General features: G+C 35.1%; 1 protein-coding gene across 6 annotated transcripts in view; it reads right to left on the bottom strand.

Annotated features, from left to right (window-relative positions):
• Window positions 1-22327, bottom strand: part of negr1 (neuronal growth regulator 1) — a 305572-nt gene that overhangs the window by 154137 nt on the left and 129108 nt on the right. For all 6 annotated transcript variants that reach the window (XR_015492707.1, XR_015492705.1, XR_015492706.1 and 3 more), the window contains 1 exon segment: window positions 12447-12595. Coding sequence is in view for 3 of the 6 variants with exons in the window: in XM_087255422.1 (XP_087111548.1) it covers window positions 12447-12595 (149 nt within the window). In the remaining 3 variants the exon portion in view is untranslated.

Here is a 22327-nt window from a genome sequence, read left to right as displayed (position 1 = left end):
CAAAGACCCAGGGCCAGCGTGCGAGATGCTCGAAACAGTAGACAAGATTGTTACTGGACCGATAGAGCCAATGCTGTATTGTCGCTAAAGTTTAATTTTGCTGCAACTGTTTTTCAATTGCGTGCAAATTCAGTCTTGGGGTGCTTTCACACCTAGACATTTATTTTGGAACTGGTCTCATTTGTCCAGTTGATGCGGTTTGTTTGGCATATTTGAATCCTGCAATCATGATCGATTCCAATGCAAATCAATCAGTCCAAGATTGCCTGAATGAGGTAGTCTCGGCTCAATTGAAACGAACTCTGGAGCAGATCGATTGTAGTGAGAAAGTAACGAACCAGGCTATATCACAGCGTATTATGGTTGTGTAATAGCCATTTAAACGGCTATTTGAAGAGAGAATTATTAATAGCGCGGGATGTCATTCATACTGGCAAATGTGCCTTTCATGTCGAATAGGAAAGTGAAAGCATGCTGAAATATTACGGAGTGCTGTTTATCCGTTAGAAAATTTACAGAAATTACCATCCGATAATTTTCCTTATTTTAATCTTATAATATTTTGTATTAGGCGTAATGTTTTGTTCATCTCTGCATTGACACCTCAAAAGAAAGATCAACATTGATCTGCTTCATGATCTGAGTGCAGTCTCGCTTCATCTGTTATTTCTTTATTTAATTTAAGGCCATGATGCATAATTCTACTCAACGTTTTTTTTTTAATAGATAGATTAATTCAATAGATTTTTATTTTTTATTTTTACAAAACTTGACAACTGAAATGATGCTATGAGAAAATCTTTCTCTCTGATTTATATTTATATTTTATATATATCTCTTTGGGTTTCATTTTTGAATTCATTTTATTTTAGCTATTAACCTTATTTTTGTTGGGCTAGTAAAATTTTGTTAGGGCAAATAAAAAGCGTTGAACCCTGATTAGGCTTTGTGTTCCAGGGTCACACACATACAGTTGAAGTCAGAATAATTAGCCCCCTGAATTATTAATGCCCCTTTTTATTTTTTCCACAATTTCTATTTAAGAGTGAGAAAAAAAAAATTCAGCACATTTCCAAAGATAATAGTTTTAATAACTCATTTCTAATAACTGATTTATTTTGTCTTTGCCATGATGACAGTAAATAATATTTTACTAGATATTTTTCAATACACTTCTATACAGCTTATAGTGACATTTAATGGCTTAACTATGTCAATTAGGTTAACTAGGCAGGTTAGGGTAATCTGGTTTCTCCAGAAGAAAAAACATTATCAGACAAACTGTGAAAATGTCCTTGCTCTGTTAAACATCATTTGGGAAATATTTTAAAAAGAAAAAAAATCAAAAGGGGGCTAATAATTCTGACTTCAACTGTATATAAATACACACTACATTAATACACGGACCCCATATGAATATTCATCGCTATTACTTTATTTGACTATTTAGATGAAAAATAAAATGAATTTCTTTACAGTGATGTTGGGTTATTTCTGTTGAGATGAGTCAATTCAGCATGCAATAATTAGTCAAATAAAGATGGCAGCATCACAGAAAGGTGCATATAACATTTATGACAGGTTTTCATTAAAGTGTTGGACATTTTGACTACCTGACAAGCCCATTTTGCAGCAGTAAAATTGAAGTGAGATCAAGTTTTCTGTTTAGTCAAAATGGATGTTTTCTTTGGGGACATAATTGGAAGCTGGAAAAAGGTAATACATTGCACTATATTGCAGAATATCTCAATTAAAAATAACAACGCACAAAAGCATTATTGCAATATTATATCAAGGGGAATCTAGCAATTTTTATCCCCATCCAAATCAATATTGCAATCATATTTAATAATATGTCACATAATAAATTCAGAGACAGAATAATTCATGGTGTTTTGTGAACGTGGCCAGAATAAGAATATTGTGCATATTTATGCACATGACTACTTTCATGTATGTGCAAAAACTGAAATATTCTTTGAATTCGGTAGTCTGATCTTACTTATTCTTCCAGAAAACCTGGCATTCACTTATCATGCTAATCTTTTGTGACTGATTGCAATAGTGCTTTCCCTTTCATTTAGAAGAAGCAAACTATATTGATGCATATGCCAGCCAATCAGATGCATAATCTATTGGCACTCAACGCAGCACTTAAATACATCAGCATAAATTGTGTACAGTCTATATGTGGCAGTTCTTTACAGTGCACGTAGAGGTGCTCAGGGGGGAGGGGAGGCAACCTGATATATGATTGATGGGGAAATAAGAACAGGATCAGGAGGGCTGGCTGAGCGGCAAGATGAATGCATGAGTTTCCCAGCCTGGAGAGAAACGATATTCATGAGAATAAATTGACATCATATCTTCTGTTCTAGTTCACCTTCCATTTCATCCCTTCTTTTATGCCTCCACCCTGTGACTCACACGGGGGGGTCACAGTATGGTAACCGCAACAACAACATCCGGCACATCTCAGTAAAGGAAAAGCAGGGCAAAAAAGAAAGATATATGAAAAGATGACACCGAGGTTGTGATTGATAGGCATGGCAAATGAACAAGGCTTCCATTAGCCGGTGCCTGCTCAAGATGTGGAGGTTTTATCAAGGCAGGCTGAGAGCTTCTTCGGGCTATGAGTGTTTCTAGTCTGTTTTAGTCATACTCCGATGACAGGTTGGAGGAGATTATTCGCAGAAGCCTACACTGCGCTATAAGCAAAAACTAGGGGGGGAAGAGAGCTCGGATTACAGAGCAGACGGAATCTGTCAATTAAGGACAACAAAACCTTTGCTCCTCTGTGTTGTGCCTTACAGTCAAGACAGCAAAATGGAGAAGAAAGATTTGCAGAAATCTCGGACGGGGGAAAAAAAATCAAATGTACCTTGATTGAGACAACTTGTGAAACACATTTACCTCGCACGTACAAACTTGTTTATGTTATGCAAGGAAAAACAAGTGGAGAGCTGGGCTGTGCTAACACATTTACGTTGCAGTATTTCCAGAAAAACGCACTGCATTTAGTAATGCCTAAGATGAAAATCACACGCACACCTTTTTAATGAATGATTTGGAACTCAAGCAAAGCAGTCATCAAAATCAAAGATGACTTTTAGATGTGCACCAACATTATCCAAAATATATGTAGACCCACATGAATGAAAATTAAGGAACACATTGGCATTGTTTACATCTGGAGTTAGCATTTAATCAGATTGCTTTTACCCTTTCTTTTAGTCTTAGTGCAGATTCAATCTTTTAACCAAACCACTGTCTAAAATTATCCTGTTAGTGATTGCTTTATATTGACATGGTTCACGTCATTCATTTAAACCTGTCAATGGTGTTTGTTGTGCAGCATTTGACAGAATGGATACACTGGGGAAAATCTTTCACCAAATCTCTCAACAGAATAGGGTCCATCAGACAAAACCTTTAACACAACTGCTATTCATATACAGTTGAAGACTAAAATTCATATTTTCTCCAGAGAAATTTTAATTATTCTTCAAATATTTTCCAAGTGACATTTAACAGAGAAAGAACATTTTTCACAGTATTTCATATTACATTTTCTGGTCAATTCTGGACTATTTTTCTTCTAGACAAAGTCTTATTTCTTTTAGTTTATTTGGAATAAAATTGTAAATAAATAAAAATTTAAAAAATTAAACAAAAAACAAACAAAAAAAAAAAACTGCTAAGGTCAATATTATTAGCACCCTTAAAATATTTGTTGATTGGCTACAGGACAAACCCCTGTTATCCAATGACTTATTTACTTGATCAACCTAGTTAAGCCTTTAAATTCCACTTTAAGCTGAATAATAGTATTAGTGATTATTTAATACTATTAATTGTACTTTATTTTGTATTTTACTATACACTCTCAGAAATAAAGGTACGTGAGATGTCTTTGGGGTGGTACCGTTTCAAAAGGAACTAATTTGTACCTAAAAGGTCCTTATAATATATAGACCTATAATAATACCTTGAAGGTACATTTTAGTAGCTAAAAAGTACAAAGGTGTTCCTCTTAAAATTTTTAGGTACTGATATTTACTTTTGAGGTACCAATATGAAACCTTTAAGTGCAAATGTGAACCTTTTCAAAAGGTACCACCCCAGTGACAGCTCGTGTACCTTTATTTCTGAGAGTGTAGAAAATAAATATTATGTAGTAAAATATTACAACAATGACCTGAAGACAAAAGAAAATAGTTATTAAAACTTTTATGTTGAGAAATGTGTTAAAATCTTCTCTCTGTTTTTATTAAATAAAAAATAATAACAAAATTAATAACTCTATAATTAATAAACCATTTTTGTCTTTGTATATCTGTGTTTGTATTAATCTCTGTCCGAAAATTACTCTACTTAAATTATTTTAACCCAGGACCACTATTTACATTTCTGAAGAGCCCCGAATATGTCCCAGGAGCTATGTTTTTTTGTGTTTTTTTTGCGAATCCACCAAAAGTTGCTTTTTATGCTTTTTGAGATCTCAAATTTCTTTCGCGTGTGCCACTGACTGACTGACTGACTAATCGACTGACCCACACTTCTCCTTCCCTAAACCCAATCAATAGTGTTTTCAAAAGCACCGATTGACCCACCCACCACTTTCCTAAACCCAACCGACAGTTTTAAAAAGCAATTCAGATAAAAAAGCACTCGTCAGATTTTTACCATCTTTTTAGATTTTCCCACATTCTCATCCTGTTATTTACTTGTTTATTTTATTTTTTGGCTTGTATTTTTCTCTTACCCACTTTCTGGAACCGTTCTTTGCCGGAGTCGACCTCGTTGTGGTCAACTCTTCTCTGCGTATCAAGTTTGCCAATGTACATGGCGAGCTACTGGGCAAGTAGTAATATCGAAAAAGCCGTCCATACATAAACAAAAAAACGATTTCATACCGCCCTGTAGCGCTCGTTTTAAAGACGAAATGCAGCCATTTGTACTTCTGGCTATATAATTATTTTATTTTTTTTTTTGTTACTCCAGTCTTTAGCGTCACATGTTGATTGTTAAGATCTAATATATACAATTGAAGTCAGAATTATTAACGCCCCTGAATTATAACCTCTTAGCACCCCCCTGAATTAGCACCTCTGCTTCATAATGCAGCATTAAAAAGCTTACTGTGATCAAACGCATCACCCTTGCAATGTGGTGGCTTGGAATTACAAGTGGAATCATATATGTGTGTTTAATCAAAGGTTGGATGTCCAGATATCGGAAATGTGTATGATTTAAAAGCACATTTGAAATGAACTCGGAACAAAATCAGATTTACAATCGCAGCCTCACATGTCAGGCCCAATAACTGGCCACAGATGTTATATGAAATTGGAAACACTTCAGGAGCTTCAAAGTCATCTAATTGGTTGAATTTCCAAGACATGTGTCACATTCTTCACCAATCTGTCAGGAAACAAAGCTTTCAAGACTCATAAGAAAGACGAAGACAATTAGCATGTATCATGGATTGTGTAGTTTACAACAACTCTTTCAAATACGTCCAACAGTTGATGGTCTCTTATTTTATAGGGAGTGGATACAGAGATTTTCACACCCCTAAACACAAGTGTTAACAAAGCAAACTATGATTAGTGTTTTACATTCAGCCAATCTGCAAAAGAGTTCAGATCTTCTGCCGTGAATATGAAAGTCTGGTTATGCACGACTAACATACAATTGGTTTGTAGATAAAATTAACTACATTTGTACCTCGCAGTACATCAGAGGTTGCACTAGTCAGAATATTTTCCATCATTCACCAAATTTGTGAAACTAAATCAAAACGCTCACAGATTAAACAGAAAAAAAAGCCATTTGGTCTATTGCGTTTGGCTGCTTTTGAAACATTCCCACAGTAAAGGATGCTAATAGGGATTAGGAGTGAAGAAAAGGGTGGAAAATAAAGTTTTAAAGCACCCACGCGAAAACAGACGGGCAGAGAGACGAGAGGGTGAGGATTTGGGGAGAGAAATGAGAGATTTCAAGTGTAGTGCAGTGGAACAATTCATAGGATATTGTTCATTAAATTGGCCGACCAGATTGCAAGACCACAGTGTGAAACCGAATAATAATAAAAAAATAACACAAGAAGCTACGACACAGCAAAATAAGCCAAATAAATTCTTGTCAAATCAATGTTACATTAAAAATATCGAGCGCCTATTTAAACTAGTCATAGATGACTGTTTTGAAATGTGGCCTCAGTGATACAATGACAATATGTCTTCCTGGGTTTTTCCTGTGAGGTCAAATGCTATCAAATTGTGATCTGATCTCCAAAAATGCAGTTTAATGCCAGTTGCAAAAGGGGCCAAAAGTCCAATCAAACATGATGACATTGAGTAATGGAGAAAGTGCCACGTAAATGTCAAGTCGCTCTAATTCATACCACATGTGCAACGCATCACCCCATTTTTCTCAATGCAGCATTAAAAAGACATCCATTCGCTAAACTGATCACCTTTGCCCAATGCCTACAGATTTCATTTTCCCAAAAGAGCTTGTTAAGTCAACTGGTGTTGGCAGACAATGGTCAGGAAGGTTTTAAAAATGAATTGTTACAGATTTGATCACTGAAAAATTATATATATATATATATATATATATATATATATATATATATATATATATATATATATATATATATATATATAATTTTTCAGTGATCAAATCTGTAACAATTCATTTTTTGTATATAATATATATATACTATTATTATTATTATTCTGTTGAGGCGACATGGTGGCACAGTAGGTAGTGCTGTCGCCTCACAGCAAAAAGGTTGCTGGTTCGAGCCTCGGCTGGGTCAGTTGGCAAAGGCTCAGTTTCTGTGTGGAGTTTGCATGTTCTCCCTGTGTTCGCGTGGGTTTCCTCCAGGTGCTCCGTTTTCCCCCACAGTCCAAAGACATGCGGTACAGGTGAATTGTGTAGGCTAAATTGTCCGTAGTGTATGAGTGTGAATGAGAGTGTATGTATGTTTCCCAGAGATGGGTTGGGGGAGAGGGTGGTGGGAGGGGGGTTGCTGCTGAGTGTGACGTGACTGGTATGAGAATTAGCACCTCCAGCACCGGAGCCATGGTGCTCCACCGGAAAAAGGGGGTTTGCCATCTCCAGGTTGGAGGAAAGTCCTTACCTAAGGTGAAGGAATTCAAGTATCTTTTGTTTTGCTTACGTGTGAGAGAAGGACAGAACGTGAGATTGACAAGTGGATTGGTGCAGCGGTAGCAGTAATGCGTTGAGGTAAAGTAGGAGCTGAGCTGAAAGGCAAAGCTTTCAATTTACCGGTCAATCTAAGTTCCTACTCTCACCTATGGTCAAGCTTTTGTTCATGACCGAAAGGATAAGATCTCGCATGCAATCGGCTCAAATGAGTTTCCTTCGCAGGGTGGCAGGACTCACCCTTATAGATAAGGTGAGGAGCTCTGAATAGAGCCGCTGCTCCTCCACATCGAGAGAAGTCAGCTGAGGTGGCTCGGGCATCTGTTTCGGATGCCTTCTGGACGCCTACCTAGGAAGGTGTTCAAGGCATGTTCCACTGGGAGGAGGCCTCAGGGAAGACCCAGGACACACTGGAGAAACTATGTCTCTCGGCTGGCCTGGGAATGCCTTGGGATCCCCCTGCAGGTGCTGGAGGAAGTGTCTGGGGAGAGGAAAGTCTGGGGTTCTCTCTTATGACTGCTGGCCCAGCGACCTAGCTCGTCTTAAAAATGAATTAATAAATAAATATACTATTATAATACAAGGTGACGCAGTAGGTAGTGCTGTCGCCTTACAGCAAGAAAGTCTCTGGTTTGAGCCTCAGCTGGGTCAGTTGGCGTTTCTGTGTGGAGTTTGCATGTTCTCCCTGCATTTGCGTGGGTTTCCTCCGGGTGCTCCGGTTTCCCCCACAGTCCAAAGACATGCGATACAGGTGAATTGGGTAGGCTAAATTGTCCGTAGTGTATGTATGTGTGCGAATGAGTATGTGTTTCCCAGTGATGGGTTGCGGCCGGAAGGGCATCTGCTGCGTAAAACATATGCTGGATAAGTTGGCGGTTAATAAAGCTGTGGCGGCACCAGATTAATAAGGGAACTGAGCCGAAAAGAAAATGAATGAAAATGAATGAATGAATATTATCATACACTGATGCTGAAACTCATGTATGTTTATCAATTTACGCAATCATCGCTTGCAGCTGCATGCACTAAAACTCAGCATTCTGTGAGATTATTTCCATTATAGTCAATTACTAATATGTACTAAACTCATCCTTCAGAGTTAATATCTTCTGCACTAATGAATTCCCATTGAGATGTTGGGGGAAAACAAAGACTGACTGAGAGTGTTGCTTTGACATGCATTTTTTATATCTACAGAAGAGAATCTCTCTTCCACTATTGCAAGCAAGGCCATTAGCTATATTGGGGTCATTTGGCAATTGGTAAGGCTTAAATAATGCAGTTTTAAACATGTGCTTCGATCTCAGAGTATATCTGACAGTAACATCATTAGCAGAGTGCATATCAATGCCAGCGTTTCATGAAAGTGCACTTTTTCTTAATGAAATTTTAATCTCTTAAGCATAATGTCAGTTAACGTTCTAATTCTGCTGTTAGGATTTACATTTAAACATGTGCTTTGTATAAAGCATGAAACAATGAGGGAAAGAGTGATGAATTGAGATTCGTACACAAGCTCTCTATGCGTAAAACTGGGCCAGTGTGTATCCTTTCTATTTTGATGGAACATTTTAGGGATAGTTCAGCCAAAAATTAACAACTGTATTATTAATTAATCACCATGATGTTCCAGACTTCTCAAAACCTTTTGCTGAACACTTTACAAAATAATTTATTAGCAATGTACAGTGTTACAGATATGTCCTTAGACCAGGGGTTCCCAAACATTTCAGCCCACGACCCCCAAAATACCAATGCCAGAGACTCGTGATCCCCAATATCCTCTGAGGTGGTTATAAATATAGAAATATGCAACAGCGCACACACAACAATAGGCCTAAGTGTTTTTTTTGTTAAATTTAAAAAAAAAATGTATGTGAGTGCTGTAAATGTGCCAGAAAGTTTAACCTGGCGCCATAAAATCAATCTGCTACATCTGACACTGTTGCTGTGTCTTTAATATAATGTAATTATCCCAAGGGTCATAATCCAATAAAAAAAAACCCATTTTGGGAACCACTTGCCTTAGACAAATAAAACTGTGTCTGCAATATTTACCTGTTAAAGCAAACTTTTGCCTGTATGTTTCAAGTATTTCTTTAAACTCAAACTGGATGCAATTTGACTGTTCATTTACATACGTAACAACATCATTTTAGAGGCCTTACAACGCACACATTTAAAAATGTGTTTCAACATTTTTTTAATATGATACCTTTCTGTTCTCTGCTTAATATAAGAAAAACTTGGTTTTGTAAAAACATTGAAGCCATTTGCATGCAGATTGTGTGTTCAGTCCATAGGCATGTGTGAATAGTTGACATTCAAAATAATTTGGCAGACTACATGTCTGTATACTGCCAACTACTGTCCTGAGGTCAATAATACAGAACTTTCAGTCATTTTTTGCAAATTTGTGTGAACAGGGGACATACAGCGATCAAGTTGTTGTCTAAATGTAAAAGGTTTTAAACTAAAAATCCCAAGTCTGATATGACTTAATGGTCAGAAGCAATAACCTAAAAAAACATCCTGTAAATACTTGTAAAATTGGAATACACCGAGAAAAACACTTTCCAAACAAAAAAAGCAAAGATATCAAGAGGTCCACAGATTTTTTAACCCATCACAGAGTCTTTTTATAACCAACCCAGACTCATTCTGATTACAAACCCTTGTATACATTTCCGGACAGTGTAAAATACATCCCAGGAGCTATGTTTTTTTTTTTTTTTTTTTTTTTTTTGCAGTTTTTGTTTTCGCAAATCCACCAGGGGCCACTGTGTAGGCTTATTCAGACATCCAATTTCTCTCATGAGTGCCATCCACGCGTGCTCTTCTCGTGTAAATCCACCAGAAGCCGCTGTCGACTGACTAACTGACATACCGGTACGCCCAATTCTTCCCTAAACCAAACCAATACTATTTTAAAAAGCACCGATTGACCTGTCCACCCTTTCCCTAAACCCAATCGCATTGTTTTGAAAAGCAATCCAGATTGAAAAGTCCTCAACTGATTTTTACCACATTTTCAAGTTTTACCACACTCTCACCCTGTTATTGATTTTTTTGGGGTTTTGTTTTTGTTTTATTAACATTGATTTCAGTCATTTTATATAGTATTATTCAAATGTTTATATGATTTATTTACAATACAATTTGTAAAGTAATATTTTCTATATTTTCATGGATACTGTATGTTATTTGAGAGACTTGCTTTGTTTAGCAAACAAATGGATCTAATTGTATTTGCATTGTAAATCTTAAATTAAAGTTCAAAAGTCATTATTTTAATGAATTGTTTTGAGTTTTTAGTTACTATACTGCCAAAATAATTTAAATTAAATACACAGATTTTATTTATTTATTTATTTATTTATTTATTTTTATTATTATTATTATTTTTTTTTTTACAAAATTTTGTGCAAAAATAGCAAAAAATATCCACTGATTCTGTCTGGCACTATCATCCACAATTTCTTGAAAAACATCAGCATACGATATGTAATCCAATATCGCTCATCCCTTATTTTCCCAGCAGGTAAACAACATCATAAGACGTTATTATTAGGTTAGATTTAGGTCATGACATCAGGTGGCCAAAATTCAATGTCTATGGAGCGTCCAAGGGCAAAGTTATTTTGACATCCAATAATGACATAAAATTATGTTGATATTTGGTTGATTTTAGGTTGTGTGGGAAAGTGACCAAAATGCAACATCTGATAAATGTCATTGTGGTAACGTCCACACAACGTCAAGGTGTAACATGGTTAGATGTTGATATTTGATTGATTTAAGGTTGGACGTTTGACATTGACGTCGGCCTGAAATTGGGTTACCAAACAAAATCCAACATCCCCATGACATTAAGGTACAGCGTCAATATGTTGACATCCTGTGCCTGCAGGCTTTGTACATAAAAAGTAAGTCTATAGATTTAAAAACAACTCTCATGTTTCACAGAAGAAAATGAGTAAATGATTAGGTGTTTTAATTGGAGTGAACTATTCCTTTAAGAACTGCTAATAAATAAGCAAACAACAGAAAAAGAAAAAAAATCCACCCTTTAGTCAAAACACAGAATTCTGACATTCTAGTTCCACCAAAAGATCCTAACGAAATGGAATAATAACCCTTACCCTCTTTTACTTTCACCTTGCTATAGAGGACCTTTAATGGGAGCTCATCTCCGCCATTAAAGAGCATTTCACTATGCTAAATACCCTTTGTAGACGCCAAAAGCACTCAATCACCTTGATGTTGGCAGACGTACAGTACAATAAATGACCCAGCCGGTTCCACAGGGAGGAAAGTAGTTAATTCTATGACTCTAGTGGTTGGCTGGGGGATGCTGACTGTCTGGGATGAGGAGACAACAAAACAAATCTGTGGAAATAATCTAAGAAACACTTTTCGATCGATACAAGGTCTAAAATATGAGGGCGGAAATCACACGCCGGACTATAAATAGAGCGAAATGATAGGTTTCTTCAAGCCGAGGAGAAAATCAAACACTGCACTTTGATTAGTACTCCACACCTTGTCTCTGAGGTTGAGGTCCTCCATTAAATATTAATGTGTCCCTGAATCCACCTTTGCTTCATCAATACTTATTGACCAATATTATAACAGCAATTTAGTCCCAGGCAACGACGTCCAGCATTTGCAATCTCTACAGATGTGGAGACGTGGAGGAATTGCTTGCCATTTCTCATTAGGAGCACAGTAGGGTAGGTTTCCTTTTCATTAGCGATGAGGAAAATAAAAGGTGCCAAGCTACTCTGGTGGGAGGAGAAGATGCAGCTTTCTGGTCTATTCTGGGTTTCCTGCATCACAGTCTGTCGGTCTTCAACAGAACGTGAAAGATACTAGAATTTTCATCTCAGCTGGGCCTTTGATACGCTTCGTTTGAAAGCAGAGGACTCAACGTTTCCATCTGCCACTTTTAAGTCTACGACTGTTTTATTTGCTGTTTTTTTATTATTATTTTTTATTGGTTTGTTTATCTTGTTAGCCCACTTCTCTTATTGACTCAGCGACCACTGAATCAGAAAAACACTAAGCATTTCAAACAGACCGCTTAAAGAAATTCCATCTCATTTTAAGCTTCACAGAAATCTTCAGACTTCAAAATAATGATCGGCATCATCTCCTTTTTCCTCAGTAACGTATAGGCAAAACTGTTGTTTTCTTGCAGCATTTGTGAAAGAGCAACTTGCAGCACAACCGGAGTTAGCCATGGGAGAGTAATGCTTGTTACTTACGATTCAGAGGCACACTGGCGTTGGCTGTTCCCAACCTGTTGACAGCCACACAGGTGTAGTTGCCATAGCGGTCCTGTGTCATGTTCTTCACTGTGAGAACCGATCTGGAGCTGAGGTTATTGATGACGATTCCTTGGCCCATGTTGATCCTGAAAATCAAACAGTAAACTGACATGACTTGTCAGGCAAGGACACTGGTGTGCTGCTGTGTGACATCCTAAGAAGACATCCATCAATATATATATATATATATATATATATATATATATATATATATATATATATATATATATATATATATATATATATATATATGTGTGTGTGTGTGTGTGTGTGTGTATATAAACCCCAGCTAAAGTTGCATTATCAAGATAGTCCAAGTCGATATGCAATTTCAGTTTGTTACTGTACATGATAGATATCAAGGTTTTGTGATATATATAGTACTATATCTACATTTATAACATGATAAATACTTAAATTAACCATGTTATCAACACTGCGTCTAGTTTATTTGCATAAAAAAACACTCACAAAGCATAGGTTTGCTACCTGAAAACTGATTTCAATCGTCTCTGGGTTTACTTTCAGTACAGAAACACCTCGCGATTGTCATAGGAATATTTTAATACATTTAGAGATTGCAAACAGATTAATATAATATTTTAACATCTCTCCACATCACAGGTCCCAAACTCGATTCCTGGAGGGCCGCTGCTCTGCACAGTTTTGCTCCAACCCTAATTAAACACAGCTGATCCAACTAATCAAGGTTACTAGAGACTATTCAGCAGGTGTGAGGTGGAGATGGTTGGAGCTAAACTATGCAGAGCTGCGGCCCTCCAGGAATAGAATTTGAGACCACTGTTCCACATGCTCGAACATCAGATCAGTCCTTTGAACAACAGGAAAACTGCAACTTTATCCCATTTCTGCTTTCTGTTTAGCCTTTTCCGCATTATTTTTTATTTTAAAGCTCAACAAATGTAAAGGTAATTGATTATTTTAAGTTTATTTTATAGCAGATGCACCATGAAATAATTAGGTCAGCAGTTCCAAAGGAACAGATAGCAATTTATTAACATTTAATGTAATATACATAGAGGTAGAACTATCCCAAATTATGACATAGCGTTCCATAGCTGAATATGTAGTAAATGCGAGCTTCTGTGTATCCGGCCAATGTAATGCTAACACATAAAAAAACATTATAGTAAATGTATTTTGAAAATAATACAGTGTAATAAACCATGGTAGAGTCTAGCTATTATGGGCCTATTTTATGCATTTAATTCAACTCTTTGTTATTAAATGCTACAGCTTACTGTAGCTATCATGAGCTATCATGTCATTATTATCTTTGATAACCCTAAAAGAGGTTGATGATGTTTTACAGTTTCATGTCACATATTGATCAGTATTTAATTCATATATGTATTAACATTTGTTGATTGATATTTGATTTTACAAATAAAGGGTCTGTACCACGCACAATAGTTTAATTGTTTTTTATTCTTTTTGCACCATCATATTATAAAAATAAGACCTGTTTTAAAAAACTTAAAGACCTGTCCCTTAAATAAGTCATATAAAACTGCAATTGGGGGAATCTCAGCTGGTACAGTACATGGCTATATGATAATAGATAGATTATATGGCTTGCTTCACATGCATACAAGTATTTGCATCTGAAAAGTGTGAACCAAATGGCCTACAGGTATTTAAGAGTTGTGACCCAATCAAATAAGTTGGGTAATCTCCTGGGAGTCATATCCTTTGTTATAAACAAGTGTCTCACAGACAGTACTTTGGGTTTAGTTACTTGAAAACCGATGGGTTAACATTAATGCTGAGGAACTGCACTAATCATTGTCTTTAATAAAGTCTTCTTCCCGTAAGAACTTTGATCAGCTTACTTGCTTTTAATAGATTGCCGAGCCACCCAAAAATGATTAAGCCAAATACAGCAAAATCTAACATTATGATTTAGATGCGTTGCAGTTGTAAATATAAGGTTGAGAAAGTTCTCAAAAAGAAGATTTTCTGAGTCTGAAATGAAGTGAACCTTTGACATGGCCTAACTCAGTCAATATTAAAGAAATCAAGGTTATATTTTCACAAAATATTCTGTACCTTTTTAAAAAGATTATATAAAAACAGTAAATCACACAAAAAATAAATTTTATCTTTTTTTAACAGAAAGTGTAACATTTTTTAGATACACTTTTTCATTTATACACGCGGACAGAGTACATGCTGTTTTTAATAAATAATAATAATAATAATTTGGTTACACTACTGAGCTAAACTGTCAAAAAGGATGATTAGGCCCAATCCCAATTCTATTTTTGTACCTCTTCCTTCTCCCTTAAAAACGAGGGTGAAGGGGAAGGGCTTTAAAATTTACCCAAAAGAATTGGGACAGCACTTAGACACCTGCACACATCATCATATGTCATCGCGATCTCTTGCTTCATATGAGATCAGACGACTGCGACTGCTGTAGTTATTTCAGTTGTGCTATTTTTTTAGATTTATCTTCAGGAAATAACTGAAGACATATATTATCATAACGATCTAATGTGGCAATAACTATACTGCGCATTTACACAGTGGCCATATTCATTTATTTAAACACACAATAAACAACATTAACAGTATACTAGACACTGTAAAAAGCTCATTCCCAGCCACTAGACATTACTGACAGGGTATTCAAGTGTCATTATGTTGTGGAACTGCTATACAGTTATGATTATGGATTATAAATCGCAACATTTTGCGGTTTTTATTTTAGCGGTTTTAACGTTTTTTTCAAAAGCATTACGTAAAACACGAACGCGGTTATGAATATATTAAAACATGTGCTTGATTGTTGTAAACATTCGTAATAATGACAAAAATACTAATTTGAGGATCTTCTTGCTTCCAGGTCCTTGCGATCTTGCTATTGTGGCTGGTGTATTCTGGGAAATGTTCTTACCCCTTGATTTCGAGTGTGGTCCTGAAAAATCTTTGTTCGAAGGGCTATTTACCTCTTCCCCTTAGCCCTACGCCTTCAAGCTAAAGAGAATTTGGAAACCCCTACCTCTTCACGGGAACACGCAAAATGAGGTAAGGGGAAGAGCTTAGAGGTAGAATCAGGATTGGTCTTAAAATGTATAAAAGATTTAAGATGTTTTTCATCAAAACTTGATATATTACTAATATTTACTTACTATTTCATTTTCTTCTTTATTTAGTTATTAAAATGCTCTGGTCTTTAACCACTAACCACTTTGTAGTCTATTCTATTCTATTCTATTCTATTCTATTCTATTCTATTCTATTCTATTCTATTCTATTCTATTCTATTCTATTCTATTCTATTCTATTCTAACACTAAATTTTCTATTCTTTCTTACAAAATAAAAAAAGAAAAGGGATAAAACTTCATCTGATATATTTATTAAATCTTAATTTAATATATACAGTTAAAATCAGAATTAATAAACCCCCTTTAAATTGTTTTCTTTTTTTAAATATTTCTCTAAAGATGTTAAACAGAGCAAGGACATTTTTATAGTATGTCTGATAATATTTTTTTTCTGGAGAAAGTCTTATTTGCGTTATTTTGGCTAAAATAAAAGTAGTTTTTCATTTTTTACAAAACATTTTAAGGTCAAAATTATTAGCCCCTTTTAGCTATATTTATTTTTTCTACAGAGCAAACCAGCATTATAGAATAACTAGACTAATTACCCTAACCTGCCTTGTACCTAGTTAAGCCTTTAAATGTCACTTTAAGCTGTAAAAACATGTCTTAAAAAATCTAGTAAAATATTATTTACTGTCATCATGGCAAAGACAAAATAAACCGGTTATTAGAAATGAGTTATTAAAACTATTATGATTAGAAATGTGTCTTCTCTCTTTTAAACAGAAATTAGGGCAAAATAAACAGGGGGCTAATAATTCTGACTGTAATTGTATATTAACAATCAGCATGTGAAACTAAAGACTGGAGTAACAAAAAAGTATATTAACAAAGAAAACCATTATAATTTAGATATTTTAGCTGAAGTTCCAAATTGTAAAGTTTACTGTATTATTTATTTTAAAAAATGCAGCCTTACTGAACATAAGAGACTCTTTAATCTTACCAATCCTAAACACTAGTGTTTATTAAATATAAATAGAAGAAATTAACTTAAAACTTAGTTTTTTGTTTCACTGACTACAGATATAAACAAGTTGGTCTTAGCTGGACTAGATATTTTTGTTTATACTTTTTGTTTCTGACACATATTAATGCTTCGCACACCAAATGCTGGCAGGTAAGATATATGGTAGTCTTTGTGTTGTGATGGAAAATGCAAAAAAAGTTACAACTGTCCCAGGTCCCGAGGGAATTTCCAATGGGAAAATCGGAAGCAGAAAAATTTGCACATGGCTTGTAGTTTTGTCAAGGTCTAGAGTTCAGCAGCAGTTGCTCTTGAGAGTCCTGACTTGGGGTCATCCGCGTTACTCTCACAGGTAAAGCCATGCCTGACCTTTTGTCCCCCAACTCTCTAGCAGCTTGTCTCCTGCTGACACTTACTTAAACGAGAACAAAACTTTCCTAAAACAAAAGACCACTGCTACCTTTATCTGAGGGTTATGGGCATTTATACACACACAAGAAATAGAGGAAAAAATAGAAAAGGGTGCTTTATCATTCTGCTCAGCCTCTGTTATTATGTCTGAGTGTTTATATGCTGCAGATGAAAAATAAACTTCTGTTTTGGAGAGTCACAATTTTTAAAAGCATTTTCTATAGCAAACGTATTTGATTTGAAGACCTAAGAATCCCATTTGCACCAATTTATTGCATCGAAATGAATTAAGAGACCACTTGGAGTTCTCCTTTTCTCTGGATTTATAATGTATATATGCTATATGTTTGAGTAAAACCTTTGTTCAAATAAAAATGTTGTCATTTAGAGACAACAAAATGATAACTAGTCAAAATAACAAGAAATAAGTTTCATGTTCGGAGGTTTTTAGACTGTATTTATTTTTTAGACAACACAATGCAAATGTTTCAGAAGAGTTAAGAAAGTGATATTTGGTGAATCAAAACATGTATTAAATAATTATTTTGTCAGCCAAATATTTGTAAAGGTCCCATAAAATTAAAATAAAGTTTTTTAGTTAGTATCAGCATTGTTAGTTTTTAGGATATCTATAAGCTAGTGTGCTCCAAAAAGAGTTACAAAATTCACATTTGGAAGATATAAACATGTAAAGCTGTTTATTCACGTCGCCTCATACTTCAGTTTCCCATCAAATCATAACCAATCAAATGCTCATTTACTTTTCATTTGATTCACTTGGGCGCAACCCCTCTCACTGGCAGAGTGGTGATACAACAAAACACTATTGGCTGCTTTTAAAAAGGGGGAGGGGCTACGCTATGTCCAACCCTCTTTTTGTATTTTGGTTGAGATTACGTCAAACATTGAATAAAAATGTATTTTTTAAAGCACTTCATGAGACCTTTTAATAGTTTAAAACATAATGATATTTAATATGATCACTTTTAAATATTTTAATAGGTCGGAACAAGTATGTTGTTTTATTTTAACATTAAAAATGTAAAAAATACATTTAAAACTTGGAAAACATTATTTCAACCATACTTTGACATTGTATTTTACAACATTTATATGAATCATTAAAGAAGCCATTTAATTTTATATAACATGCTTATTATTCACTCACCGGCCACTTTATGAGGTACACCTTACTAGTACCAGGTTGGACCTCCTTTTGCCTTTAGAACTGCCTACATAATTCATCCATAGATTCAACAAGGTACTGGAAATATTCCTCAGAGATTTTGGTCCATATTAACATGACGGCATCACACAGTTGCTGCAGATTTGTCGGCACATCCATGATGTGCAGCCCATTCAACCACATCCCAAAGGTACTCTTTTGGATTGAGATCTGGTGACTGTAGAGGCCATTTGAGTAAAGTGAATTCATTATCATGTTTAAGAAATCAGACTGAGATGATTCACACTTTATGACATGGTGCGATATCCTGTTGGAAGTAGCCATCAGCAGATGGGTACAATGTGGTCATAAAGGAATGGACATGGTCAGCAACAATACTCAGGTAGGCTGTGGTGTTGACACAATGCTCAATTGGTACTAATAAACTTAAAGTATGCCAAGACCATTCTTTGCAAAGCATAGAGATGGTTGTGCATGAAAATACCAGTAGATCTGCAATTTCTGAAATACTCAGACCAGCCCGTCTGGAACCAACAACCATGCCACATTCATAGTCACTTAAATCCCATTTCATCCCCATTCTGATGCTCGCTTTGAACTGCAGCAAATCGTCTTGATCATGTCTACATGCCTAAATGTATTAAGTTGCTGCCATGTGATTGGCTGATCAGAAATTTGCATTTACAAGCAGTGTACCTAATAAAGTGGGCAGTGAGAGTATTCACTATATAACAATATGTAATATATTTAATAATAATGATACATATACATTTTGTAAATTTACTTTTAAGCAGACACAAAACAAATGATCTTTGAACAAATTAAATTTAAAAATTTGATTATTTTTCATAATTCTTTCATGATTTCTCTGCATGGTTCTTGTTGAATTGTTCAGCATTTCTCTTTCATGTTTTGTTTCATGAACCTCACTGTTTTTGCTTCAGCTTCAAGCCTGTGCTTTCAGACAAATACAGTAAAACAGACAATTTAGCAACAATGCTCAATGTAAAGCCTTAGATTAAGCAGAGTACAGACCCAATGCCAATAAGCCTCCTTTGCAATTTGAATAAATTGACTGAAGCCTATAATTACAATTAGCACAGTGTGAACTGCTGATTCAGATCGTACTCAGCAAGAGTGGGTAAATGACGGGTAATGGGGTAATTTGGTATTTAAATTCAAGAACCACCACTTGAGTCAACACTGATTGGCGCAAAGACTTAGAATGCCTTTTTACTAGTGATGAGGTTATACAAATATGTATTTAAAATGCAGATTTAAGATAGTAGCATGGATTACCTTTATATACTGTATAGGTTCTCAATAGGTATCTCTTTTTACTTTTTAAAAAAAATATGTATGTTCAGGAGCAGATTTGTATGAAGAGAAGAAATATTAGATAACTAGTGTGAGATAACTCAAGAGTTCTTTACTCCTTTATGACATTTGATTAATCTGGTTGTTTTTAAACACAGAAAAACATGCTCTTGATTATTACAATTCAGTCCTCAAAAATTTTTCTTTTTTTTTTTTCAGCACAGTTTTCTGCATTTCATAGACTCCACACAAAACGTGTGTGATTTCAGCCTTAAGTGTGCTAATCATATTAAGTTTACGAAAAAATGTGCTTTATGAATTATGTAATGTACTTATGAAAATTACTCACAGGCACACAGTGAAAGAGCTGTAAGTGGACGAATCTAAAAATAATACATACACCCAGAGCAAAGACTAAAAATGGCAGCTGACATGAGAAAATATACTGGCCATAAATATTTATTACCGGCCGTTAAACTGTATGTAAACCATTTCATCAAAAAACAGCAAATTTAAATTAACCCATGTGTCTGTGGCTGTTTTTGACTTCAATTATAGTGCCATTTTTTAAAAGCAAAGCCATTACAGCATAGAATCATGATTTCTTGATTGTTGGTGGTTTTCCCTGTTGGGAAGAGGTAAAATGTGTAATTTTTGGTGTTGACTATCAGTTGGCAGCATTAACCCTTTAGATAGGTCTAGGCAAAAAAAAAGTTTCTGGATTTTATATGACTTTCTTTAGAGTAAAGCAGCAGATTATAGTGTGTGGGAATAAACACTAAGCTTTTTTGCACTGCAACTGTTGATCAATAGTAAAAATTAAAAAAGCTAACTCTTCCCAACAGGGAAAACCAACAATCAAAAATGCATGATTATATGGTGCCATGTCGTTGCAAGTCACCGGGGCAAAAACAGCCACAAACATAATGAAAAGGTAGTCAATTAAATTAAAAGCTGCTTTTATTCTAGTGAAATAAAACAAAAAGACTTTCTCCAGAAGAAAAAATAGTATCAGACATAATTTGAAAATTTCCTTGCTCTGTTAAACATCATTTGGGAAATCAAAAAAAAAAAATTCAACAGTATACTTCAACTGTACACATTCATATATGTTATTACATCCTCAAATCAGAAAAAGGTGATACTGTAAAAACATTAAAAACATTTTGCATTGCATTCCTTTGTACAACACTTAAAACATGTTTATGGACTGAAGACACCAATCAATGAAGTGTTTCAGATGTAATTTTGTCCCATTCTTCCGGCAAATAAGTCTTATTGCGGGCAACAATACAGGTCTTTGTTGTGGCATTTTGCGCTTTAAAATGTGCCACACGACTTCTATTGGAGACAGGTCGGGACTGCAGACAGGCCAGTGAAGTACCTGTATCCTCTTTTTCCACAACCAGAACACAGTGTCCATTTCTCCCTAAAATACCTTAAAACTGATTCATCTGACCACAGTACACATTTCCACTGTGTGATGGTCAAACCCAGATGCATCCGAGCTCAGCAAAGTCATGGCGCTTCTGGACACAGTTAACATAGGGCTTCCTTTTGGCAGAGTACAGTTTTAACGAGCATTTGTGGATGTAACAACATGTTGTGGTGCTTGATACAGGTTTGCTAAAGTAGTTCTGAGCCCATGTGGTGATATTGCTTATAGTTGAATAATGATTCTTGATGCAGTGCTGACTGAGGGATTGGAGATAACGGTTGTTCAGCTTAAGCTTGCGCTTTTGTCCTCTATGCACTGAAATATCTCCAGATTCCTTGAATTTATTAATTGTTACAGTTATGCACTGTTGAAGGTGAAATATCTTAATGTCTTCTTATCTTTTTTTGAGGAACACTGTTTTTAAACATTTCAATATTTTTTTAATGTATTTGTTGGCAAACTGGCGATCCTCAGCCCATTATTGCTCCTAAAGAACTAGAGCTTTATTGGATGCTGTTTTTATAGCGAATCATAATTACAATCTCCTGTTGACATCACCTGTTTCAAATCACATCATTATTTAACCAATTACTAGCCCTATATTGCTCCTGTCTCAACTTTTTTTTGGAATATGTTGAAAGTCTTAATGACAGGAAAGGATGTATATTTACAAATGAAATTATGTTGAACAGACAAATATGAAATATTTTGTGTTCATAGGGTCTGCTATAAAATACAAGTCCAAGTAAATTTGTAAATCACTACTTACTTTTTTATTGGTCTTTTCCATCCTGTCTCAGTTTTTTCTGATTTGGGGCTGTACATTAAATTTATATAAATTAATATCATTATGTCCCATAAAAGTCTTGATTAAAAATGATCAAATAAATTTGTAAACTGGTAAACTGTATTTTAGTGTTTAATATTAAACGAAACAAAATGTAGCACATATTATTATTATTATTATTATTATTATTAAACACTATAATCTCAGGCATTGTGACAGGCATTAATAAAAGGTAGTGAAATTTGAAAACACATTTACACATATGCAATAGAAATGTATGCCAGAGCACTGCAAAATAATAATAAAATGCCAAAAAGAAATAAAAGTCAATAAATGTTAACTGTAAGTAGTGTGCCAGTGTTTTTTATTGCGCTGACAGCATTAAATATTTGCAAATTTAATTGCAACTGGCATCCTTCATTGCATTCATGCATATTAAATGGCAACTGAACTTATCTCACTTACATCTACTCAGCCATCTGTGGCCAACCTGTATCTACCTTTATAATGCAAAGAGTAAAGGAAAGGTACATTATATGTTAATACTTATCCACAGCTGACAGAAACCATCTGCAAAGT

The sequence above is a fragment of the Danio rerio genome, chromosome 6, assembly GCF_052040795.2.
Source record: "Danio rerio strain M-AB ecotype USA chromosome 6, GRCz13ab, whole genome shotgun sequence".
NCBI lineage: Eukaryota > Metazoa > Chordata > Actinopteri > Cypriniformes > Danionidae > Danio > Danio rerio.
Note: the sequence above shows the minus strand (reverse complement) of the source record. Positions and strands in the feature narration are given on the sequence as shown.